Genomic DNA, 26,356 nt, shown 5'->3' on the forward strand with positions numbered 1-26,356 from the left:
GGGAACCTCATCCCTGCCCCCGGTACCGGCACCGGGAACCTCATCCCTGCCCCCGGCACCGGGACCAGCACCTCATCCCTGCCCCCGGCACCGGTACCGGGAACCTCATCCCTGCCCCCGGCACCGGCACCGGGAGCCTCATCCCTGCCCCCGGTACCGGTACCGGCACCGGGAACCTCATCCCTGCCCCCGGTACCGGCACCGGCACCTCATCCCTGCCCCCGGCACTGGGAACCTCATCCCTGCCCCCGGTACCGGCACCTCATCCCTGCCTCCGTCACCGGGAACCTCATCCCTGCCCCCGGCACCGGGACCTGTCCCTACCCCGCTCCCGGCTGCTCCTGCGGGTGCGGGCCCTGCCCCCGGTACCGGCACCGGACCGGACCGGGAGCTCATCTCCGTCCCCGGCATCGCTTGGAGCTGCTACCGGACCGGGACCTGCCCGTGGTACCGGGTCCCGCTGCTCTCGGTCTCGGCACCGGGATCTCATCCCCGGCCCTCGGTGCCGGCTGGAGCTGCGGGTCCGGGACCTGCCTCTGCCCCGCTACCGGCTAGACCTGCTCCGGGACCGGGACCTGCCCCTCGTCCCGGTCGCTCCTGCGGCTCCCGGTGCAGTTTCCCCCTGACCCCCCCCGGCCCCGTCTGGCTCTGCCGCGAGTCCCGGCCCTCACCCGGCCCGGCCGCAACCCCGCCCCGCAGAACCGGCTCCGCCAGGCCCCCGGTGCCTCCCCCCCGCTTCCTCCCGCCGGCCCCCCCTATCTGCGGCCTCAGCGCGGCCTGCGCGGGCGGATAAGAGCGGCGGGCGGCCGGGCCCCTCCCCAGGCCGCGCATCACCTCAGCCGGCCCCGGGAGGAGCCGCGCGCGGCCCGGCCCCGGGGGGACCCGGCGGGAGGAGCCGGGCCCGGCCCCGCCGCACCGCCCACGCCCCGCCCTCTCCCCGCGGGCCGCGCTCCTATTGGCTGCCGCTGGGCGCCCGCTAGTTCCCATTTGGCATCGCACGCGTCAATCAAGTTCAAGCCACGCCCCTTTCCTCCCTCGCAGCGGGGGCGAGGCGCGCACCGCGGGGTCGTGGCGCTGATTGGCCAATCTACACGTCAATCAAAAAAAAACAAACCACGCCCTCTTCCCCCTCATTGCTACTACGGGGGGGCGAGGCTACGGTGGGCTCTCCGCGCCGATTGGCCGCTGGGCGGGCAACCTCCCTTTCCATTGGCCAGCGCGTCTGTCAGTCATTAGTTTAAAGATTAAAAAAAACACCCACCCAACGCAGCGCCCCAGGCCTGGGCAGGGGGCGTGGCCGGGCGCGAGGGTGTCCCAAATCTGCCTGGCAACGGAGGGGGTCCCGCGGGGGGGGGGGGGGGGGGCGTGAGGGGAGGGGGGACACAGGGGAGGGAAGGGGGGAGAGGGGAGGGGGCGGAGGGGGAGGGGGGGAGAGGGGAGGGTGGGGGGGGCGGGTCCCCTGCGCGCGCAGCCCCCCCCCGCCCCCCCCTCCTGTCAGTGGCCACCTGAGGGAGCCGCCTCCCCTCCCCCCACGGCCCCAGTCCGGGCCGGGCCCCGCTGAGGAGGAGGAGGAGGCGGCTCTGAGGGGGCTCCGGACAGTGAGTGACACCCGCGCCCCACGAGCCCCCCCCGGGGGACGGGGACAGGGGAAACCCCCACACACGGCCCCCCTTCCCCCGAGGGGCGCTCGGGGCAACGGGGGGAGCGGCCGGGAGGGAGAACTGGGGGGGGCGGGGGGGGGGGGGTGGGGTGCGGGGTTTGTGTGGGGCGAGAGGGGGGCACGGCCGTGAGGGGAGAAAGGAGGGGGCGAACCCGGCCATGGTGAGGGGGGACCCCTGGAGGGACGCGGGGATTTGGGGTGAGGGAGACCGCGAAAGCGCGGGGGGGGTTCACGGGGGGGGGGGGAAGTACGGCCGGGTGTGTGTGTGTGGGGGGGGGGGGGTAGATAATAAAAAAAAAAAAAAGAGCCAAAAAAAAAAAAAAGAGAAAAGGTTGGGAAGTCCGAAGGGAGGGTGGGCACGGGTGAGGGGGTGCCAGGGAGGAGCGGGAGTGCATCCTGGGAGTTGCCCGATAGGCACAGCCACCAGAGCATGTCAGCAAAGGCGGATTATTGGTGCCAGAGCCTTGGGAAGGCGGGGGAGGGGAGTGGGGGAGGGGACGGGCCACCGCCGGGGCCACCGGGGCCACCAGGCCACGGCTCGGGGCCACCGGGCCGCCGGGGAGCGCGCGCGGGGGGCTCCGCGCTGAGGGCGGGCCCTGAGGGAGCCCCCCCCCCCCCCCCCAACAGCCAGCCCGGAGCCTTGGGGACAGCGGCGTGGGTGTCCCCCGTGAGTGTGAGCGAGTGTGAGGAGCCCGAGTGGCACTCCGGAAACCGGGATAAAGTTTTGGGCACGGGGCGGGGAAACGCGGGGCTGTGCGGGGAGAAGGAGCTCGGCCGGCAGAGAGGAGGGCTTGGGGAAGAAATGGAGGGAAAAGTGAGGGGGTTTGGGGAAAAGCTGAGGGGGTTGGAAGTTGAGGGGGTTTGAGGGGGAAGTTGAGGGGGTTTGAGGGGGAAGTTGAGGGGGTTTGAGGGGGAAGTGAGGGGGTTTGAGGGGAAAGTGAGGGGTTTGGGAAGAGCTGAGGGATTTGGGAAGAGCTGAGGGGTTTGAGGAAAAGCTGAGGGGTTTGAGGAAAAGCTGAGGGGTTTGAGGGGAAAGTGAGGGGGTTTGAGGGGAAAGTGAGGGGGTTTGAGGGGAAAGTGAGGGGTTTGGGAAGAGCTGAGGGGGTTGAGGAAAAGCTGAGGGGTTTGAGGGAAAAGCTGAGGGGTTTGAGGGAAAAGCTGAGGGGTTTGAGGGAAAAGTGAGGGGTTTGAGGGAAAAGTGAGGGGGTTTGAGGGAAAAGTGAGGGATTTGGGAAGAGCTGAGGGGGTTGAGGAAAAGTTGAGGGACTTGAGGGAAAAGCTGAGGGATTTGGGAAAAGTTGAGGGATTTGGGAAAAGCTGAGGGGTTGGAGGGAAGAATTGAGGGGGTTCGGGGAAAAGTGAGGGATTTAGGAAAAGCTGAGGGGTTTGAGGGAAAGGTGAGGGATTTGGGAAAAGTTGAGGGGGTTGAGGGAAAAGTTGGGGGATTTGAAGGAAAAGCTGAGGGGTTTGGGGAAAAGCTGAGGGGTTTGAGGGAAAAGTGAGGGATTTGGGAAAAGCTGAGGGCTTTGAGGGAAAAGTTGGGGGATTTGAGGGGAAAGTTGAGGGATTTTGGAAAAGCCGAGGGGTTTGAGGGAAAAGTGAGGGATTTGGGAAAAGCTGAGGGAAAGCTGGGAATCTGCTGGAAAACCCCAGGGAAAAGTCGAGGGTCTGGGGTGAAATCTGAGGGTTTGGCCTAAAATCTGAGGGCGTGAAGGGAAAGATGGGGATCCACTGGAAAACTCGGGGGTCTGTCCCAAAATCTGATGATCTGTTGGAAAACTCAGGGGTCTGCTGGAAAACCCAGGGGTTTGGAGCAAAACCTGAGGGTCTGTCCCAAAATCCAGGGGTTTTCCCTAAAACTTGAGCCTCTGCAGGAAATCCTGAGGGTTTGCCCCAAATCCTGGGATTCTGCTGGAAAACCTGGGGTTCTGGAGCAAAACTCCGAGGTCTGTGGGATAATCCAAGGGTTTGCTGGAAAACTTGGGAGTCTGTTCCTCAAAACTCCGAGGGTCTGCCCTGAATCCTGGGGATCTGCAGGGAAACTTGAGGGTCTGCAGGAAAAGTTTGGGATCCACTGGAAAACCCGAGGGGCTGGGGCAGAACCCCAGGGATTGTCCCAAACCCCCAAAATCCGGGGGTTTTCCCTAAAACTTGAGGGCCTGTGGGATATCCCGAGGATCTGCTGGAAAACCTGAGGGTCCACAGGAGGATCTGGGGGTCTGAGGTGAATTCCAGGGATCTGTGGTGATTCCCGGGGATCCATCCCAAATCCTGGGGGTCTGTGTGAAATCCCAGGGATGAGAGTGAAACCCAGGGTCCATCCCAAAAACTGGGGGGCTGCAGTGAATCCCAGGGATCTGGGTGAAATCCACGATCCATCCCAAATCCAGGGGTCTCTGGTGATTCCTGGGGCTCCATCCCAAATCCCAGGGCTCCATCCCAAATCCCAGGGATCTGTGTGAAATCCAGGATCCCAAATCCAAGGGTCTGTGATGATCCCGGGGCTTCATCCCAAATCCAAGGGTCTGTGATTCCCAGGGCTTCATCCCAAATCCAAGAGTCTGTGGTGATTCCCAGGGCTCCATCCCAATTCCAGCAGTCTGTGATGATTCCCAGGACTCCATCCCAAATCCAAGGGTCTGTGGTGATTCCCGGGGCTCCATCCCAAATCCCAGGGATCCGTGTGAAATCCAGGGCTCCATCCCAAATCCCAGGGGTCTGTGGTGAATCCCATGGGTCTGTGATGATTCCTGGGGCTCCATCCCAAATCCAGGGGTCTGCGATGAATCCCAGGGCTCCATCCCAAATCCCAGGGGTCTGTGATGAATCCCAGGATCCATCCCAAATCCCAGGGATCTGTGTGAAATCCAGGATCCATCCCAAATCCCAGGGATCCGTGTGAAATCCTGGATTCATCCCAAATCCCATGGGTCTGTGATGAATCCCAGGGCTCCGTCCCAAATCCCAGGGATCCGTGTGAAATCCAGGATCCCAAATCCAGGGGTCTGTGGTGATTCCCAGGGGTCTGTGATGATTCCCGGGGCTACATCCCAAATCCAGGGGTCTGTGATGAATCCCAGGGCTCCATCCCAAATCCCAGGGATCTGTGGTGATTCCCAGGGCTCCATCCCAAATCCAGGGGCCTCTGGTGATTCCCGGAGCTCCATCCCAAATCCCAGGGATCTGTGGTGAATCCCAGGGGTCTCTGGTGATTCCCGGGGCTCCGTCCCAAATCCAGGGGTCTGTGGTGATTCCTGGGGCTCCATCCCAATTCCAGGAGTCTGTGATGGTTCCCAGGGCTCCATCCCAAATCCAGGGGTCTCTGGTGATTCCCAGGGCTCCATCCCAAATCCAGGGGTCTCTGGTGATTCCCAGGGCTCCATCCCAAATCCAGGGGTCTCTGGTGATTCCCGGGGCTCCATCCCAAATCCAGGGGTCTCTGGTGATTCCCGGGGCTCCATCCCAAACCCGCGGGCCGGGAGGGTCCAATCCCTTGGGACAATGCCAGCCGGGGCCTTCAAATGGAGCCGCTCGGGGGGGGCCGCACCCCTCGGGACCCCTCGGGAATCGCGAATTCCAAGTGCCGCCATCAGCACCAGGCAATTCCCTTTCATTTGCACCTCATTTCCCTCGGCCTCGCCCCGGATTTTTTTTTTTTTGGGATTTCCTGGCGGTTCGGGGGCTGCGCTGCTGGGTGGGGGTGTGAAAAGAAACCGCGCTCCTGTTGGTGTGTGGTTCTCACCCTGAGCTCTGCTGCGCCTCGAGAGGGCTTCAAAAACCCCCATCATTTCCGGATTTCCCCTCTTTTCCCCCCCTCTTTCCACTCTTTTCTTCGAAAAAGCGGATTTTAGGTTTTTTTTGGTTTTTTGGTTTGTTGTTTTTTTTTTTTTTTTTTTTTAGGGAGGCTGCTGGCAAAATTTCAGGATTGAGGAGGGATTCGATTCACAAATTTTGAGGCAGGAGTGAGTTCCCGATGGGAGAAAGGTGGGGAGGGGAGGGAAAAAAAAACTTCTGGTTTTGCTTAGATTGAAGGAAAAGTTACTTTGTTTGAATGAAAACTCCTTAAAAACTTGGGGATTGGGATTTGCTGAGCACAAAGCAGCAGCAAATGCCAAGAAAATGTGGGGAATATTTCAGGATTCTCCAACTTTAGGAGTTTTGGGAGAGGAAAAGGGAGTTTTAGGAAGGACAACTGTGTTTTGGGAGAAAAAAAATTGAGTTTTCGGAGAAAAAAGAGTTTTAGAAAGGAAAATCGAGTTTTGGGAGAGGAAAATCGAGTTTTAGGAGAGAAAACTGGAGTTTTGGAAGGAAAATCCATGTTTTTAGCGGGAAGTTGGCTTTTAAAATGTAGATTTGGCTTTTTTTCCTCCCAAAAAAGGCTGGGAAAAGAAGTTTTTGGAAGAGTTTAAGGACAGATCTGGAGCTGCGTCTTGCAGGGAATAAATCTGGTGATGTTATCCCACAGATGGAGCTGAAATTCCCATTTTGTGCTCCTAAAAATCCCCAAATCCTTGGAAAATTCCCATCTCCTGCTGCCAGGGGCAATTCCAGAGGGGCTTGCAGCTCCCAGCTTGTCCGGGAGCAGCGAGGTGGGGGCTGGAGATGGGAAAATTTGGGATAAAATCCCCCAAACTCAGCCTCTTCTCCTTGGGAAGCCGCTTGGGATAAGTTTTGATCCGGAATTAACGATCCCAGTTTCCATGGGGATGGGGGAAGGTGTTAAACCTTGGGATGGAAGCAGGAAATCCAAGGATTTGGGGGTGTTTAGGGTAGGATTTGGGTGTCCCTGACCCTCAGGAAGGGCCCAAGGGCATCAATCCCATCCCATCCCGAGATTTCCAGCTGCAGTTTGGGGAATCCATGGAAAACGGGCGTCCCAAAGGATTTATTCCTGGAATCCTGGCATGGTTTGGGATGGAAGGAGCTGAAGGATCACCCAGTCCCACCCCACACCTTCCACGATCCCAGATTGTTCCAGCCTGGCCTTGGACATTCCAGGGATCCAGGGAATTCCATCCCAGCCCCTCCCCGCCAGGAATTCCTTCCCAAAATCCCATCCAAATTCCCCTTTCCCAGTTTAAACCCATTCCCTGTGTCCTGGAATTCCAGCCCTTATCCCAAATCCCTCTCCAGCTCTCCTGGAGCCTCTTCAGCCTCTGGAAGCAGCTCCAAGGTTTCCCTGGAGTTTCCCTTCTCCCACTTCCTTGGACATTCCAGGGATGGATGGGGAATCCACAGCTCCTTTGGGAATCCCATCCCAACCCTCCCTGGCAGGAATTCCTTCCCAAATCCCACCTATCCCTGCCCTCCAGCACATTTTTGGCAGCGTTCCTGAGGGAAGAGTGGGGAGATCCCCAAAATATTCCCTGGGAGAGGCGGGAGCCTCTGGAATGAGGGCTGGGAAAAAAAAACTGGGATGAGCTGGAGGAGGAGTCATAAAGGAGTTTTAAAAACTTTGGGATCTCTCCCATCCCAGGATGTTCCCATTTCCAGGAGGGGATCTGAGCACTTCCAGTGGGCTGGAATTCTATCCAGGGAATCCATGGCTGCCCCTGGATCCCTGGAAGTGTCCCAGGAAATGGGAGAAGGGAAACTCCAGGGAGAGCTTGGAGCTGCTTCCAGAGGCTGAAGAGGCTCCAGGAGAGCTGGAGAGGGATTTGGGAGAAGGGCTGGAATTCCAGGACACAGAAATTCCATGGAGGGTAGAGAAAAATTTGGGATTTGCTGGCAACATCTGGGATTTGGATCCAGAGGATCCCAAGAAAATGGGATCAGGATGAAACCTGGGATAAAACCAAATTTGGGGTTGGTTTCTTTTTAGCTCTCAAATGCCGCCTTTTTTTTCCTCTAATCCCGAATTTATCTTTGGAATTTTGGGATAATCCTCTGCCAAGTGCAGCTGCCTGGGTTCCTATTCCAGGATTTCTCTGGGATAAATGGGAAGTGAGGAATTTCCTTCCTCCCGGGACACGATGCCAGGGAACCTTGGCCTCTCCTTCTCCTGGAATTCCCACAGAATTCCCACAGAATTCCCGGGCTTGGAACTGTGGGATGAAGGATCCTCCTCCTCCTCTTCCTGGGAAAGCAAAGGTTCCTCAGTTTTGGGTGGGATTTTCCCAGTTTGGGGTGATATCCATGGAATTTTTCCAACTTTGGGTGATATCCATTGAATTTTCCCAGCTTTGGGATGGCATCCATGGAATTTTTCCAAGAGTCCCAGGCTCTTCCTCCCCTGTAGGAATATTTGGGATTCACTCTCCAGCCTGGATTGCAGCTCCCCAAATCCTCCCTGTTGCTCCTTCCCACTCCCTGCATTCCCAGCAGGAAAATCCCAGGAAAAGCACGGCTGCAACTGGTGAAACATAAAATTATTTGGAATTAGCCCCCCTAAGCCCCCCCCCAATCCTGGGATTTTCCACCAAAAAAATTCTGGGAAGGCGCTCTCGGAATTTCGGGATTCAGATCCAGGATTGCTGTGAACTCCTGAGGTGCTTTGGGAATATTTTTCCCTGGGAATTTGCTGGGAAAAACTGGAAATATATGGAAATAACTCGCTGATGATCCCACGAAATCGAAATTGAGGAAGGAATGAATTCTGGAGCAGGAAAAGGATCTTAGGGAATGACCCGGCATGGAATGGGGAGGGGACTCCAGGGATTCCTGGAATTAGCAGGGATTTCGGGAAAAAATCCCAGTGTTTTTAACGTGCTGAGAATCAACTCCTTCCCAGCAGGAAAAAACGGGAATAAAGCTTGGAGTAAAAAAGGCTGGAGAAGTGAAAATCCTTGGGGAAAAGGCAGATTCCCAAAAACTGGGACTAACAAAACTTCCAGCGGATTTATTTGGGAAAAGCTGGCTGGATTTTCCCAGATTTTGGATTTCAGTGGGATTTGAAAGCCTCTTCCAAAGGCACATCCTGGGGACTGGCAAGGATTCATCCCAGGAAAATCAATAATCCCGGAATAATCCAGCCTTGAATCGTCGGGATCACGAATGCCAGGATTTATTCCCTGAGGAAAATTCCAAGGAATTCTTTGGGAAGCGCAGATCTGGCTGGGCTTGATAGGAATTGGAATCCATGGGATTTTGAATTGGAATCCATGGGATTTTTAAGTGGAATCCATGGAATTATCAGCCAGGAAGTGGCACAGAAGATTTGGGATGTGACAGGAATGCTGATCCCTGGAAAAACTGGGAATATCCCGGCAATATTCCACAGCTCTGAGGAACGTTCCCGCTTTAGTGAGGGAATATTGAGAACTTCAGTTTTTCCTGGGTGGGTTTTATCCCAAATTCCCGTTTTTTTTCCTTCTTTTCCTGCCTTTTCTTGGATTCTGACCTGTTCCGAGTTCATTTTTCCCTCTTGGGAAATTCCTGGGATTGATTCCCGTTCTTTCCCTGCTCCCTCTCCCCTTCCAGGACCTGGATTTGGGTCCTGAACTTAAGCCCAGCTTTAAATTCAAGCCCAGCTCGAGGCAAAAAGGTAAAAAAAAATCCAGGAAAATTCCAGGAAATTCCACTAAAAACGACTTTAATCCAGGCAGGAAGGGCTTGGAGCCTCGGGAATTCTTGGGTGGATATTCCAAGGAATTCCAAAGTGCTTTTTTTGAGGGATTTTGGAGCCGTTTTCCTTGGAAAAAGCAGCTTTTCCATGGGCAGGGCTTAGAATTAACGCAGGATCTGCTCCATCCCGAAGGATCCCGAGGAGAGGGAATTTCCTGGGAGAGTATTCCCTAAAATCTGATCCCAGAATTCCCAATCTGTGGAAAAATATTTGGGAATATTTTCCCAAAACCCAGGTTGTGCCAGCCCCGACCTCTCTCGGGAATGTGCTGCTGGATTGAGGGGAGAAATTCCTGGGAATTGCTCAAAATCTCGGGAATTTCCCTGGAATTCTCTCATTTACCTCGGGAAGGATTCCCAGTTCCCTCGGAATCCCGGGATTTGGGATTGTGGGGATAAATCTTCCCTGGATTGGGATTTTCCAGGCCGGGTTTGGAACTAGGAAAGGGTTTGGGAGCTGATTAATAACAATTAATTAATTAATAATGATTAATAACGAGCTCCTGCCATTCCCAAGATTCTTTGGGAAGATAACCACAAATCCTATGGAAAAAAAAAATCCTTGGAATTCTTCCACTTTGAACTCTCCCAACCTGAAAATTCGGCTTTAAAACTCCCAATTTTTGGGATCGTTCCCAAAATCCCGGAGCAGGGAAAAGCTTTCCCAAAACATCCGGAATTTTCCGCTCTCCTTCGTCCCAAAATTTGGGATATTTCGTCCCAAAATTTGGGATATTTCATCCCAAATGGCTGAAAAATGAGGGAAACCTTGGATTTTTAGGGAATGGGCTGATTCCAAGTGGAGTTTTTGATCCAAAATGCCCAAAATTCCCAAGTTTTCAGCTCCTGTTTTCGATTTCCCCCATCCCTGCTTGGAATTCCGGGGTGCAGAGCCCGGGATGAGCGGGAATTCCTCATTCCAGGGGTTTTGAATCCATGAAGAGAAGGAGACAGGAGTACAATGAATCCCTAAAACTCGGATTTGGGATGGCCCAGGGAGCATCCAGAGAGCTCCTGGCAGAATTCCAGGATGGGAAAGTTCTGGAAAAGCATTCCGGGATATCCCGGGCCTGGAAAAGCTTCCCAGCCTCAGGGAAAACAGGGAGAGCTCCTGGATTTTCTGTTTTGCTGCATCACGCTGGGATGAGATGGGAAAAACAGGACAGGGGGTCTGGATGGAAGGGAATTTTGGGAATATTCCAAGGGAAAAGTGGGATTTGTTGTGGGGAGAAGCTCCCAAATTCCAATCCCATGGGAATTCTCCAGAGTTTTCCCTTTGGATCAGGGGTTTGTTCACGGAATTCCCTCTGGGAATGAATCCCTGGGCCTGTCCTGGCTTGGGATCAGCAGATTCCCAGGATTCTCTTCTGGGATTGGGAATTCCGTGATCACATTTTAGGCAATTCTCTCCCGGCAAATTCCCTCTCCCTGGGTGTTTTCCATGAAAACAGGGATGAATTCCATGGATTCATTCCTGGTCTGGCTCTTTGCATCCCCAAAGTGGCAGCTCCTGTTTGTCCTGAATCTGGGATCCCTCCGGAATTCTGCCCCAAATCCCAACTCCTCCAAAATCCCGCTGGGTTTTCCCTGGATCCGTCGTGTGGGAAGGGAAGGGGGGGGGAAGTTTGGGATTTATTCCTGTGCCTTTGGACAAAGGGTTTTCCATGGAAAAAAAAAAACATTTGGGATGTGCTGGATTGGGGGAAAAGGCTCAGGGACACTTGGAATTCCTTGGGGTTGGAATATGGGGTGGGAAACAGGGATGGAAGTCCCACAGGATCCGTAAATTCCCTCCCAGCGCCGCAATTCCATCCTGAAATCCCAAAAAAAACCCCAGCCCACCCCTAATTATCCCATGGGGTGGAATTTCCTTCCCGAATTCCCGGCGATTTCCCCTCAAACCAGGGAGCGTGGAGCCCAAAGCTGCGTCCTTTAGGGAGGAAAATGGGAATTATCAAAGTGGGAATGTTTTTAGGGAAAGCCTTGGGAGCCAAGAGCCCCCATCCCAAAAAAAACTTGGGAAAAGAGGCGGTTTTGGGGTTCTCCTGATAAAAAATCCTGGAATTTGGGGGCTTTAGGGATTGATTTTTTTTATGTTGTGACAACAGGAGCGTGAGGGAAAAAACGGGAATTAGTTGGAAAAGCATCCCAGGGATCTGGGAATCGGGAATAATAATGATAATTAATAATGATAATTAATAATAATAATTAATAACACAGCTCCGAATTCCTTCCGCCGTTAATTTGGTGTCAAAACCCTGAAATTCGCGAGTTTAGATCCGGCTCCTGCAAAGCTTCCCTGGAAAACTCTTTTTGCCTGCGCCATCCCCGGAGCCGGGATTTGGGGGGGGAATTTCCTGGGATTTGGGGGGGGGGAATTCTCCGGGAGGATTTGGAGGCTGCGGGGAGCGGCGTTCCCGGCGCTGCGGAGCTTTTTTTGGGAACGGGGAATGTTCTGGGATGGGAGCGGAACCGCGCCCTGCCCCCGGTCCCGGGGCCTCCCGCGGCCGCTCTCCGCCTCCTCCAGCGGCCCCGCCGCCGTCCCCGCGCTGTCCCCTCTCCATCCCCGCTGTCCCCTCTCCATCCCCGCTGTCCCCTCCATCCCCCCGCTGTCCCCCCTCCGTCCCCCCTCCGTCCCCCCGCTGTCCCCTCTCCGTCCCCTCTCCATCCCCTCTCCATCCCCGCTGTCCCCTCTCCGTCCCCCCGCTGTCCCCTCTCCGTCCCCTCTCCGTCCCCTGTCCCTGCCCCCGCTGTCCCTTCACCGTCCCTCCCTCTCTGTCTCCCCTCCATCCCCTCTCCATCTCCCCGTTGTCCCCTCATCGTCCCCCCGCTGTCCCCTCTCCATCCTCTCGCTGTCCCCTCACCGTCCCGTCCATCCCCTCACCGTCCTCTCTCTGTCCCCTGTCCATTCCCCCTCTGTCCCCCCTCTGTCCCCTGTCCATCCCCTCACCGTCCCCTGTCCATCCCCTCGCCATCCCCTGTCCATCCCCTCACCGTCCCCTGTCCATCCCCTCGCCATCCCCTGTCCATCCCCTCACCGTTCCCCCTCTGTCCCCTGTCCATTCCCTGTCCATTCCCTGTCCATCCCCTCTCCATCCCCTCACCGTCCCCCCTCTGTCCCCTCACCGTCCCCTCTCCATCCCCTCACCGTCCCCTCTCCATTCCCTGTCCATCCCCTCACCGTCCCCCCTCTGTCCCCTGTCCATCCCCTCTCCATCCCCTCACCATCCCCTGTCCATCCCCTGTCCATCCCCTCTCCATCCCCTCTCCATCCCCTCACCGTCCCCTGTCCATCCCCTCTCCATCCCCTGTCCATCCCCTCACCGTCCCCTGTCCATCCCCTCGCCATCCCCTGTCCATCCCCTCACCGTTCCCCCTCTGTCCCCTGTCCATCCCCTGTCCATCCCCTGTCCATCCCCTCTCCATCCCCTCACCGTCCCCTGTCCATCCCCTCTCCATCCCCTCACCGTCCCCTCGCTGTCCCCGCTCCTCCACGTGGCCCCTCACGGCGCGGCGCGGCCCGCGCGCCCCCCGCCCGCTCCTCCAGCCAATGAACGCCCTCGTCACATCGGCCGCGCGACCCCCGCGGCCAATGGCGGCCCGCGACACAAACCTGGCTCCCCCCGCGCCGCGCCCGGAAGCGGCGGCGGCCGCTGCGCCGTGAGGGGCGCGGGCCCGGCCCCGGCGCTGTCCCCGCGCTGTCCCCTCGCTGTCGCCCCGCCGTCCCCAGGCCGTGCTCGCTGTCCTCAGCGCTGTCCCCTCGCTGTCCCCACGCCGTCCTCAACGCCGTCCCCGCCGCCGGCCCCGCCACCGGCCCCGCCGCCGCTTGGCCGCCCCGCCCCGCGCATGCTCGCCCGGTGACGCCGCGACTCCATGTGTGAGGGGCGCATTATTTGGCACCGGGAGCCGCGGCCGCCACGGGATCCGCCGGGAGAGCCCCGGAACAAGCGGGAGAGCAGCGGGGACAGCGGAGGGGAGAGCGGAGCGGAGCCGGGAGAGCGGGGCGGGCTCGGCGCGGATGCGGCCGGAGCGGCGGGGAGCTGCCGGAGCAGCGCCGTGTGAGTTCGCGATTAAAAGTTCTCCCGGGGTTTATTGTCTCCGGTACGGAGCGAGCGGAGCCGCCGGCGTTTCGGGAGTGCAGCGGCCGGCATGCCGGAGAGCTCCCGGCGAAGTTCCGGCAGAGCCCGGCCGTGCGGGGAGCCCGGAAAGTGCAAAGTCCCGCTGGCCGCGGCTCGGGGCTCACGGGCGGCCGGGGCCGGAGCGAACGGGGGCAGAACGGGGGGAACGCGGCCGCTTCCCCCCGGGAACCCCAAACTTCTCCCCCGCCGAGCGCCCCGGGGCGCCGCCGGCTTTTGTTTCGGAAAGTTGCTGCGGGCTTTCCGCCGGGCTGCTTCCTCTTCCTCCTCTTCCTCCTCTTCCTCCTCTTCCTCCTCTTCCTCCTCTTCCTCCTCCTCCTCCTCCTCCTCCTCCTCCTCCTCCGCCGCCGCCGCCCGCGCGCTCCCCGGTCCCGCTGCCCCCCGCTCTCGGTGGCGGGGCCGGACCCGCGGGGACCCCCTGAACCCCCCCCGCCCCGGTCACCGCCGGTCACTCCCGGTCACCCCCCAATCACCCCGCGCTCACCCCGCGCTCACCCCGCGCTCACCCGCACCCTCCTCGAGCCAACCCCCGCTGTCCAAACTCGCGATCCCCCCCCGTGTCCCCCCCCCGGTGCCCCCGGTGCCCCCCGGTGCCCGAGCCCCGCGGTGGCCGCGGCCGGGCCGTGCGGCCGGGCCGGGCCGGGGCCGTGTCACAATAAGAGTCCCCGGCCGCCCTTCCTGCGCCTCCGGGGACGGGGCCGGACCGGGATCCGCACCGGGATCCGCACCGGGATCCGCACCGGGATCCGCACCGGGATGCGCTGCCCGGGGGGGTACCGGCGATCCCGGGGCTCCGGGGGATGCGGGGCAAGCCGCGGGGAGCGGCCCCGCACAGCACGCGGTGGGCAAAGGGAAACCGGGAATTGCGGGCAGCCAGAGGATTTCCAGACGGGAATGTCCTCGCTCGGGATGCGGGGTCGGGATTCGCATCCCGGCTTCTCCCGAGCATCTCCTCGCTCTTCTTTTTCCGGGAGCGGCCCCGCACAGCAAAGGGAAACTGGGAGAGAATTCCAGCCGGGAATGTCCTCGCCCGGGATGGGGTCGGGATTCGCATCCCGGCTTTTCCTGAGCGTTTCCTCACTGTTTTCCCACGATTTTCCCACACCGCGCCTCGGTTTTACTTTCACTTGGCCGGGTTTTTCCTGCCGTGCTCAGAGCGCTCCCCAATTCCCAGCACGGAATTCCAGAGCTCATGGATGCACCCCTGGCTGTCCCAAATCCCAGGAATGGCAATTCCAGATGTTGGGCTCCGGGATCGCTCCCTCCTGCCGGGAAGTGGGAGCGGGGAGAGTCACACAGGAAGTGAAACGAGCAGCCCTTGGGAATTGGGGATGGCAGCAGCTGGAATCGGCCTTGGATCAGCGGGAAAGGGCTGGAATCGGCCTTGGATCAGCGGGAAAGGGCTGGAAGCAGCCTTGGTACAGCAGGAAAGGGGCTGGAATCTGCCAGCGATTTTGGGAAAGGGGCTGGAATCGGCCTTGGATCAGTGGGAAAGGGGCTGGAAGTGGCCTTGGATCAGCGGGAAATCCAAGCCTTGGATGAGCAGGAATGGGGCTGGAAGTGGCCAGGGATTTTGGGAAAGGGGCTGGAATCGGCCTTGGCTCAGCAGGAAAGGGGCTGGAATCGAACTTGGATCAGCGGGAACAGGGCTGGAATCGGCCTTGGATCAGTGGGAAAGGGGCTGGAATCTGCCAGGGATTTTGGGAAAGGGGCTGGAATCGGCCTTGGATCAGCAGGAAAGGGGCTGGAATCGGCCTTGGATCAGTGGGAAAGGGGCTGGAAGTGGTCAGGGATTTTGGGAAAGGGGCTGGAATCGGCCTTGGATCAGTGGGAAAGGGGCTGGAAGTGGTCAGGGATTTTGGGAAAGGGGCTGGAATCGGCCTTGGATCAGCAGGAAAGGGGCTGGAATCGGCCTTGGATCAGTGGGAAAGGGGCTGGAAGTGGTCAGGGATTTTGGGAAAGGAGCTGGAATCGGCCGTAGATCATGGAATTCTGGGATGGTTGGGCAGGGAAGGAGCTCAAGGATCATCCAGGGACTCTTCCCACTATCCCATGTTTTCCCAAGCTGCCCTTGGACACTCCAGGGATGCAGCAGCCGCAGTTTTCCCGGGAATCCTGCGCTATTCCCTCTCCAGTTCTTCCCACAGATCCCAAACTCCGCAGCTTTTCCGGGATTCTCCCACTCCTGATCCAACCAAAGGCTCCTTCCCAAGAATCCCAAGCCTTAAACACAGCAGGAATTCCAGAATTCCACGCTTTCCCAGTGAAATCCAAGGAATTCCGGCTCTCCGCCGCTCCTGAATCCTCGGAGCTTCCCAAACTCCAGGGAAAAGCGACCGGGGCAGCTCCTAATTCCAAAGGAATGGGATTTTCCCAGATCCTCTTAAAAACACCAGCAGCTCCGGTTCAGCTCCTCTAATTCCCACTGGAATTCTGAGGGATCACGGGGCCGGAGCAGCCGGAACACCCCGGGAACGGCCGAAGGCTCCGGGAGCTGCTCCCGGTCCAGGGAAACCGGGAATGAAGGGAAATCTGGGAATTCCATTGGTTTTAGTGCCTGGAAAAATTGTGGGATAAATCAAAAGAAGGGAAAAACTGGGAATTCCCAAGGGATATTCCCTCTAAAAGGACGGGGTTGGATCCCAGAGGGAATGAGCCGGGTCCTATCCACACCAATTCCCTGGAAAAGTCATTCCAGGATTCCTTTTTTTTCCATGGAAAAGCTGCAAAATGAGGATTTCTTCCTTCGGCTCCGGAATGCCGAGATCCCATCAAAACTCCCGGGTTTTTTTGGGGGGGGATATTCCATAGGGAAAGGAAAAATCTTAGCTCTTTTCCATTGTTTTCGTCCCATGTCACAAAAATCCAATGGGAAAATCCCAAATTTTTAGAGGAGCCGCCAAAATTCCCTGGAAATTTTGTTCCCCTCTTTGGCAGGAGCTGGAGCATTCCCTGTGGGAATCCAGTCTTTCCATATCCATGGAATTCCCCATCCCATGGGAGCATCCAAGGCCAGGCTGGAAAACCCTGGGATCGTGGGAAGGGATGGAATGGGATCATCCCGAACCATTCCCTGACGGAGAAATCCCAGGGAGGAGAAGATTCCCTGCGGAATTCCAGGATTGCTCCGTGCAGCAGCTCAGCTCCGGAGCAATTCTGGGAATTGTCCTTCCCAGGAAATCCCGCTCCAGGGTGAGAGGGAGCTTTAAGGAATGTCCTGGAATTCCTGGGAAGTCGGGAATTCGGAGGGAGCAGCCCAGATTCCCTTGGAAACTCCAGGGTTGCTCCAATCCCAGATTTCCATGGATGAACTCCCAGATTTTTCCAGCCCCACATTCCGTGTCTCGGGAGCTCAGGGGTTGCTCCAGTCCCAGATTTCCCTGGATTTATCCCTTTTTTTTCCTGGATTCATTCCCAGCTTTCTCCAAGCCCCGCATTCCCTGGTTTTGCCAAGCCCGGGGTGATTCCGGCCCCAATTCCCACCCTGGATCCTGAGGGTGTCCCCGGAACTGCAGCGGATTCCCGGAGCTATCCCTGCCTCGGGAATTCGGGAATGGAGTGGGAAAGATTCCTGATTTCCCTCGGGATCGGGGGAATTTCGGGATCAGAGCTCCTGGCAGGAGCCTTTTCCCTCTTCCCAAGGGAAATCTGGAAAGCTTCCGGCTCTGGAATGGGGCTGGGAAGATCCCACCGGGATTTCCCAGCACAGGGAGGCTCCAAATCCTGGGATATCGGAGAGAAACACCAAGGATGGCTCAGAATTCCTGGAAATTCCTGGAATTTCCCATTCCACGATGGTCAGAGCCGCTCCAGGAGCTTCCATCCAGGGGCTTTTCCTGGAATTCCGGGCAGGAATCCTGCGAGGAATCTGGGAATTGTGGAGCTTCAAAATCCCCCCGGACGTCGGGAATTGGCGCTGGGAATTCTCCTCCCGGAAAGGGAAATCCTTGGAAGTTTTCCCTGGTGCATCCCAAGGCTGGGATTCGTCATTGGAGCCAAAATTGGAATTTTCAGCTCCCAAAAAGCCGCAGGAATTCTCTTCCCTGGATTCCCTGGGGAGGTTTTTCCGGCAGGAAATCCCAATCCTGGCTTTTTCCGGAATCTGGGCTCTTCCAAACCCTTGGATTTGGGGGATAAATCCCTCCCAGATTTTCCTGGATGATCGTTTTTCCCGCTGGGATTCAGGAATGTTGGCGGGAATGGGATCCTGGGGGTTCCCATGGAGAAATTCCAGAGGGAAAAGGAAAACCTGGAATGCCAAAGAAGGATCTGAGCCGGATTTTTTCCGGAGGGCATCGGATTCCCGGGATATTCCCAGAGTTTCAGAGCTGTTTTTTGGGAATGAGACCCCAAATCCTTGGAAGTGAAAAGATCCAAGCTCCGGAATTTGAGAGGATTCCCAGGATTTGGCTCTGGGAATTCCACTGGGAAACGCCTGGAGCTGCAATTCCATGGATCCCCGTGGAAAAGCTGCTGCTTCCAAAGGAATCCCTCCAAATCCCATTTCTCCGGGAATTCAGGGATTTGGAGTTTCCCAATCCCGAATTCCCACCTTGGAAAAGCCCCGGGCAGGGCCGGATCCAGGGGGAAACTCCAACCTTGGGAATGTGGGAAGGGGTCAGGTGGATCCTGCTGGGATCCAAAGCTCGGGAATTCCTTGGGAGTACTTGGGAAGAGCCATCCTGGGATCCCGGGGATGCTCCCAGGCCGGGCCTGGCTCATCCAGGGGGGAATTTTTTGGGAATCTCCGGCTCCCTGATCCATAGGGAAGCGCCTTGGGAAGCTCCTGTGCCGCGATCCCGCGGGATCCTCCCTCCCCGCCGGCCTTTCCCGGGAATTCCGCCGGGAATTCTGCTGGAAAAGGCAGAACAAGGCCTGGATTTAACTGGAATCGGTGTTTTTATCCCAATTCCTGCTCGACATTCCCGATTTTCATGGTGGAGCCGTCGTTTTGGGATTCCCAACTCCCCAATCCCATCACTGGCCTACTTGGGGAATTCCCAGTGGTCCCAGCATTCCCAAATCCCAGGGCTCTGCTGGAATTCCAGGACTCCCCATTCCCAGGGCTGCGCCGTGCCCGCATTCCCGAATCCCAGGATCCCACCCCGATCCCGGGAACCCCAAAATTTGGGAAAGGCCTCCTTGGGATCCTTGGGAGGCTCTGCCGGAGCCGAACTTCCCCAGGGAGTTGGGTCCTTCCTGGTTTTTCATGGAAAAGCAGCTGGGAATGGGAGAGGAGGGGCAGGGATCGGGAATGAGCCGGGATCCAGGGGCTGGGAAGGGGCAAAACCCTGGGATGGGGCTGGGAAGGGGCATCCAGGGGGCTTGGGATGAATCCAAAGGGAGAGTCCAGCCCCTCCCTGGGCGGCTTTTCCAGGGATTTGCCACTTCCATGGAAAATTCCTCCTAATTTGTGGCCTTTATCCCTGGAAAAATCCTGGATCATCCTCTGGATTCCCCTTGGGAATCTTCCCGTGGATTTTGGGATCCTCTCCTGGCCTCTCCTGGGCCCTTCCCGAGGATGGGATTCCTGGAGAAGGCGGCTCCTGCCAGGATAAATCCCGATGGAATGAGGGGTTTAAAGCTTGGGAATGAGCTCCGGGATAAATCCGGGATAAATCCGGGATAAATCCAGCTCCTCCTCAGGGAAACTCGGGATCATCGCTTCCAGAGGGTTCCAGGAAGGATTTGGCTCCTCCTTAAATTTCCCTTGGAAAAAATCAGGGATAAAACCCCCAAATTCCCCCAAAAACCGGGAATTTTCTCCTCTTTTCCCTGGGATGCCAGGTTTGGGATGGTTCCCTCGGGAATGGTTTCATTCCCAGGATTCTCACCGGGCTCTCTCTTCCCGCAGGATCCTCGGCTCCGGCTGCGTCCCGGTGGGAACCCATGACCTTCCCTGCCAGGTAGGAGCCGGGAATTCCATGGAATTCTGTGGGATGGGGAATCTCTACTGCTCCACGGGTCGGAATTCCGGGCCTGGAATTTGGGAGCTGGGATGGGAGGCCGGAATTTTCTCCTGGAAGAGCTGGGAAGGAGCTCCAAGATGACTTTTCCCAAAAATCCCTGGTTTTTGGGAAAGGTTGGTAATTCCCGTAGGATTTGACCCAATTCCCAAGGAGGGAAATCTCCCGGCTTTTCCGAGCCATCGGGAACTTCCGGCTGGGGTCGGTTTGGGATGAGAGGATCCAGAGCCACCGGAATTCCTGGAATTCCTGCTGGGATTCTCCCACGGGAATTGGGAGCGTTGGGCAGCTCTGGGGATGGGATTTGGGATCCCAAAGTTTTGGGAGTTTAGGGATTTGGAGTTTGGGATTTGAGAGATTTGGGGGTTGAGATTTGGGATTTTTGGGGTTTGGGATTTGGGAAGGGGTTGGAGCACTGGGAGTGCTCAGGGAGGAGCTGTGACCGAGCTCTGCCCTGGGCCGGGCTCACCTGGGCCGGGCTCACCTGGGCGGAGCTCACCTGGGCGGAGCTCACCTGGGCCGGGCTCACCTCACCTGGGCCGGGCTCACCTGGGCCGGGCTGACCTGCCCCATGTAGGGGCTCACCTGAGCAGGTGAGCCCGGCCCAGGTGAGCCCAGCCCAGGTGAGCCCGGCCCAGGTGAGCCCAGCCCAGGTGAGCCCCTGAAGGGGAGCCCCCACACAGGTGAGGCCCAAAGAGGTGAGAGCCTGTGCAGGACAGGTGAGAGCTGCTCGGCTGGGCCGGGCTCACCTGGGCTGGGCTCACCTGGGCCGGGCTCACCTGGGCCGGGCTCACCTGGGCAGCTCCCACTCACCTGGGCCGGGCTCACCTGTCCCGGGCTCACCTGGGCAGGGTCTCACCTGTCCCAGTCTCAGCTCTTGGGGTTCTCCCTCTCTCCCCTGTTCCCTCTCTCCTGTCCCTTCCTCCCCTGTCCCATCTCCCCTGTTCCGTTCCCTCCCTCCCCATTCCCTCCCTCCCCTGTCCCTCTCTCCCTGTTCCCTCCTCCCCCATTCTGTTCCCTCTCTCCCATCTCCCCATTCCCTCTCTCCCTGTTTCCATCTCCTCTCTTCCCTCTCTCCCCCGTTCTGTTCCCTCTCTCCCCCGTCCCTCTCTCCCGTCCCTCCTGTTCCCGTCTCCCCATTCCCTCTCTCCCCGTTCCCATCTCCCCATTCCCTCCCTCCCCTGTCCCTCTCTCCCTGTTCCCTCTCTCCCCCGTTCTGTTCCCTCTCTCCCATCTCCTCGTTCCCTCTCTCCCCTCTCCCATCTCCTCGTTCCCTCTCTCCCCTGTTCCCTCTCTTCCCTGTTCCCTCTCTCCCCTGTTCCGTTCCCTCTCTCCCCTGTTCCCTCTCTCCTCTCTCCCCCGTCCCTCTCTCCCGTCCCTCCTGTTCCCATCTCCCCATTCCCTCTCTCCCCTGTTCCGTTCCCTCTCTCCTCTCTCCCCATTCCCTCTCTCCCTGTTCCCATCTCCCCTGTCCCTCTGTCCCCTCTCCCATCTCCCCATTCCCTCTCTCCCTGTTCCCATCTCCTCTCTCCCTCTCTCCCCCCTCCCCCGTCCCGTTCCCTCTCTCCCCTTGGGTCTCTCCCGGTCCCTCCCTCCCTCCCCGCTCCGTCCGTGGCCGCGTTTCCCGCAGGATTCCCGGGATCGTCCTTCCCAATCCCGCCCTGCCGGGGCTCCGGGGCCATCCCCCAGGGCCATCCCGGGATCCGGCGCCGTTCCCGGCTGGAGAAGGGGCGGGATTGTCCCGGGAGAGGGCTGGGAATTGTCCCGGGATCCCGCAGCTCCGGCCTTGCTGGGAAGGGGGGAGAGGGATGCGATTCCCTGGGAAAGGGGCGCCATTGCCCCGGGATCCTCCGGCTCCAACATTCCTGGGAAATCTCTTTTAAAAAAAATCAGGAATTTTGATGGATAAATAAGGAAATTCCTCGGGAATTCCGATTTTCCTGCTGCTTTTCCCTCTTCCCTCTGGGATAATCGGGGGGGGGGGGGGGGGAGTGAAGGAATTCCCGGTGGGATTGAGTGGGAATCTTGGGAATCTTCGGCCTTGGAAAAGCTGCCGCTGTTAAACGCGGGAATTCCAAGGAATTTCCGGCTTGGAATTTCCCCGTTCCCGGAGTGCGTGGAGCTGGAAAAGGCGCTGGGATTGGGAATATTTAGGGATGGAAATTTCCTCCTTAATGAGGAATTCATTGGGAAGAATCCGACGGCGAGCCCCTGCTCAATATGCAAATTTATTTGCGAATATTTATGTGATTTTATGAATATTCAAACAAAACGCATGAATATGCAAATCATTTGGGGACTATTTAAATCGCTTCCCGACAAATAAAACTTGGAATTCTGCTCCTTAAAGGAGGATTTGGGAGGGGAAATAAACAATGGCTCCGGAATGATTCATTAATGATTCATTAATGATTCGTTAATGATTCATTAATAACAGGAGGATTCGCCTGGAAAATCCCGGGAAAAGTTGGGAATTCTGCTCCTGCATTTCCTCCTCTGCATTCCCAAGGCTCCTATCCCAAATCCTGCAGCTCATTCCCAAAAAATCCCAGCCCGGGAATCTCCGTCCTCGTGGCCAACGCGGAATATTCCAGCCAGGAATAATTCCCCTGGGAAAAGAGGGAAAAGCGGAATTTTTAAGGAATTCTCAGGGCTTTAATCCAATTTTCCCATTAACCCGAGAATTCCCTGAGAATTCCCACAAAACACGGGAAATTCCTTCCATCATTCCAGCTCCCCCCAGGGAAAGTTCACGTGGAATTTGACAGAAATGCCCGGAATTCCACAGAAATTCTGGGAATTCCTCCCTGGATTTTTCCAGGCGGCCGCTGTTCCCCGTTTTTCCAGCTCCAATAGAATTTTGGGATTCTCCTTTCCCAATTTTCCGGAGCTTTTGGAGCTCTGAACTTCAGGGAGGAGGAATTTGAAGGATGAGTTCCCCAAATTCCCGTGGGAAAATTCCCTTCCCTTGGATAAAAATTCCATCTGAGAGGGGCCGAGCCGCTTCCCTCAGCTCCTGAATTCCCGAGGGAATTCCCGGGAGCAGCCGATCCCTGCGGCTGGAATTCCTGGAGCCGCTCCAGGGATTTTATCCCAAACTTTTCCCCCTTTTCCCAGCGCTGGAGCAGCCTGGGGATAAATTCCCGCGGGATTCGGGACCCGGGGAGCGCCGGGAATCCCGGGAATTGCAGGGAATTCCCAGCCCGGGAATGGCTCCGGGGGGGGGGGGGTTAGGAAAAGCGGGATTGATCCCGGCGGGATCGCGGGGGAGGAAAGCGCAGCTGGGAAGCAAAAGGATCCCAGGAATGCCGGGAATTGCAGGGAATTCCCAGCTCTGAGCAGCCCGGGAACGGCTCGCGGGGAGTTTGGGAAAAGCAGGAGAAAAGCGGGATCGATCCCGGTGGGAATGGGGGGAGGGAAAATCCAGCTGGGAATCAAAGGGATCCCAGGACAGGGAGAGGAATGCCGGGAATTGCAGGGAATTGCCAGGCCGGGAATCACCGGCGGGGAGTTCGGGAAGAGCGGGACTGATCCCGCTGGGATCGGGCAGGGAAGCGCCGCTTGGGAAGCGGAGACATCCCGGGATTCCCGGGTGGGAATTCCCGATCCCGGCCGGGCCGGCATTCCAAGGGTTAAGCGCTGCCATTTTGTTCCCGGACATTTCGGGAATGGCGCGGAAATGGCAGCGCTTAACCCTTGGAATGCCGAGAGCCGGGAATTCCAGCGGGAGCCGGGAGCCGCCCCCGCCCTTTCCCGGGAATCCTCATCCCAAAATCCCGCCCGGCTCCGCCTCCTGTCCCGCCCCGTGCTAGGAAAAACCGGGATAAACCGGGATCAGGGCTTTTCCAGGGGGATGATCCCGCTTTTCCACCTGTTGTTATCCCAAAGTTTGGTGTGGGAAATGTGGGATTGGTGCAGAATTCCCAGGTAAAAGTTTGGGAATCTCGCTGGGATGAAGCCGTGCGCTGACACGTGCAGGGATTGGAGTTGTTGAGCTGGGAATTCCCATGGATTTTCCTGGGATATCCCGGGATGGCTGAGTTCCCAGGGGAAAAAAAATTCCCAGGGGAAAGGAATTCCCAGGAATGTTGGGATGATCCAAGGCTGGGGTGTCCAGGAATCCCTGCTGGGAATCCTCAGGAGCAGCAGCAAATCCAGGGAAAACATTCCCTGAGGAGCCTTGGAAGTGTTTGATTCCCACTTTTCCACCTCTGGGAATTTGGTTTGGTTTTTTTTTTTTCTTCCCCTAAATTTTGGTTGTTGGAATTTTTTTGCCTCCCAAAATTCCTGGAGCTGGATGGGAACAACTCGGAGAGGAATTCCAGGAGAGGAAGGGATGTGGGAAAAGATGGAATTTTCAGCCTGAGTTTGTCCATTTCCATTGGAATTTTAATCGGGATTTTATTTGGGAATTTCCCTCCAAAACCTCCTCCCATCCATCCCCGTTCCCATTCCTGGAATCACACCTGGAAAACCCAGCTTGAAATCCTTTTTTCCCGAGGTTTTCCTGCCATTTCAGAGGGCTTTTTTTCCCTCTTTTTTTTCCCTCTTTTCCCTGCCTTGGGTGCTGGGATCGGCTGGAATTGTCCTGGAAAAACACCGGGAATTCCAGCAGGATTCTGTTCCCTCTGGAAGGACGGAAGGTTTCCCTTTTCCAGCCCTTTTCCAACCCCTTTTCCTTCCCTTTCCCAGCCCTTTCCCAACCCCTTTTCCATCCCTTTTCCATCCCTTTTCCAACCCCTTTTCCAGCCCTTTTCCAGCCCTTTCCCATCCCTTTCCCATCCCTTTTCCAGCCCCTTTTCCATCCCTTTTCCATCCCTTTTCCAACCCCTTTTCCATCCCTTTCCCAACCCTTTTCCATCCCTTTTCCATCCCTTTTCCATCCCTTTTCCAACCCCTTTTCCATCCCTTTCCCAACCCTTTTCCATCCTTTTCCAACCCCTTTTCCAGCCCTTTTCCAACCCCTTTTCCAGCCCTTTTCCAGCCCTTTTCCATCCCTTTTCCAACCCTTTTCCACCCCTTTTCCATCCCTTTTCCATCCCTTTTCCAACCCCTTTTCCAACCCTTTTCCATCCCTTTTCCAACCCCTTTTCCAGCCCTTTCCCATCCCTTTTCCATCCCTTTTCCATCCCTTTTCCATCCCTTTCCAACCCCTTTTCCAGCCCTTTTCCAACCCCTTTTCCATCCCTTTTCCAGCCCTTTTCCAGCCCCTTTTCCAGCCCTTTCCCATCCCTTTTCCATCCCTTTTCCATCCCTTTTCCAGCCCTTTCCCATCCCTTTTCCATCCCTTTTCCAGCCCTTTTCCATCCCTTTCCCAACCCTTTCCCAACCCTTTTCCATCCCTTTTCCAACCCCTTTTCCAGCCTTTCTCCATCCCTTTTCCCAACCCTTTTCCATCCCTTTTCCAGCCCTTTTCCATCCCTTTTCCAACCCTTTTCCAACCCTTTCCCAGCCCTTTCCCAGCTGCTCCATTCCTATCCCATTTCCCTCCATTTCTCGGGATCCCAGCTCAATTCCCAACACCCAAATCCCTTTTCCTGCCGGAATTCCATCAGGAAATGCAGCTGGGATGGGCTTTGGAAAACCTGGGATAGTGGGAATCCCGGGAAAGGTCACAGGATCCCAAACCCTGGGAGCAGGGACCGGAGTGATCCCAACTTCCAGCAGCTCCCCCAGCCTGGGAAATCCTGGAAAAGCCTGGTAAATCCTGGAAAAGCCTGGCTTGGATCCCTCCAGGAGCAGGGAGAAATCCCAACTTGAGCAGGGCAATTCCAAAGGGAAAATTCCAGGATTCCCACCTCGCCTTTATCCCAGGTGCTACCTGATTCCTGAATTTTGGGAATCCTCGGGAAGCTTTGGGAATCAGGGAGATCCCCGTGGGAATGTTGGAATTACAGGATCCCTTCCCTGCTTCGGTTTTTTGTGGAATTTTGGCCTTTGGAGATTTTTTCCGGGGGCTTTGGATCCTCTCCCAGCCCCAAATTCCCGGCAGGATTCCCTCTGGATGCTCCCACTGGAATTCCCGGCCGTTCCCACTTGGATTTTGCTCCAGGGGAAAAGCGGGAGCGGGGCTGGAGCCGCTGGATTCGGGATCAGCCCCGGGATTGCTCTTCCCAAAGTTTTCTCCCAGCACCCGCCGGACTTTGCCCTGTTGGGAAATGAAGGGATTTGATCCCCAAATCCCGGGATTTTTAACCCCTTCGTGGCTCCCCTTTCCCGGGATTTTTTAACTTCTTGATGTCTCCCTTTTCCTGGGAATTTTTCCCCCCTTTTCCTGGGAATTTCCCCCCCCTTTCCCGGGATTTTTCCCCCCCCTTTCCCAGGATTTTTTCCCCCACTTTCCCGGGATTTTTTCCCCCGCTTTCCCTGGATTTTTTCCCCCCACCTTTCCCAGTGTTTTTCCCCCCTTTCCCAGAATTTTTAAACCCCTTTTCCCGGGATTTTTTTCCCCCTTTTCCCGGGATATTTTAACCCCTTTCCCAGGACCTTTTAACTCCCTGCTGTCTCCCTTTTCCCAGGATTTTCCCAGGATTTTTAACCCTTTCCTGATTTTTTTACCCCCTTTTCTCAGGATTTTTCCCAGGATTTCCCCCCCCCCCTTTCCCAATACTTTTCCCTCCCTTTCCCAGCATTTTTTAAACCTTTGATGTCTCCGCTTTCCTGATATTTTCCCCCCTTTTCCCAGGATTTCCACCTCGCCCCCCCCCCTTTCCCAATACTTTTCCCCCTTTTTCCCAGGATTTTCCTAGGATTTTTCCCCCCCTTCCCCGATACTTTTCCCCCCTTTTCCCAGGATTTTTCCCAGGATTTCTCCCCCCTTTTCCCAGGATTTTCCCAGGATTTTTCCCCCCTTTCCCAATACTTTCCCCCCTTTTCCCAGGATTTTCCCCCCCTTTCCCGATACTTTTCCCCCCTTTTCCCACGATTTTCCCCCCCCTTCCCCAATACTTTTCCCAGGATTTTTTCCCCCCTTTTCCAATACTTTTCCCTCCCTTTTCCCAGCATTTTTTAAACCTTCGATGTCTCCGCTT

General features: G+C 56.9%; 1 protein-coding gene across 3 annotated transcripts in view; it reads left to right on the forward strand.

Moving 5' to 3' along the window:
* Positions 1-1,538: 1,538 nt before the first annotated feature.
* GATAD2A (GATA zinc finger domain containing 2A) overlaps positions 1,539-26,356 on the forward strand; it is a 43,651-nt gene continuing 18,833 nt past the window's right edge. For 2 of the 3 annotated variants that reach the window (XM_068996839.1, XM_068996840.1), the window contains exons 1-2: positions 13,093-13,281; positions 19,214-19,265. In XM_068996839.1, the coding sequence (XP_068852940.1) occupies positions 13,097-13,281; positions 19,214-19,265 (237 nt within the window). In that variant the 5' untranslated portion in view covers positions 13,093-13,096. Of the gene's footprint in view, positions 1,599-13,092; positions 13,282-19,213; positions 19,266-26,356 lie in introns of those variants that run through there. The other variant, XM_068996841.1, reaches the window with a different exon arrangement.

This window comes from Aphelocoma coerulescens, chromosome 28 (genome assembly GCF_041296385.1).
Source record: "Aphelocoma coerulescens isolate FSJ_1873_10779 chromosome 28, UR_Acoe_1.0, whole genome shotgun sequence".
NCBI lineage: Eukaryota > Metazoa > Chordata > Aves > Passeriformes > Corvidae > Aphelocoma > Aphelocoma coerulescens.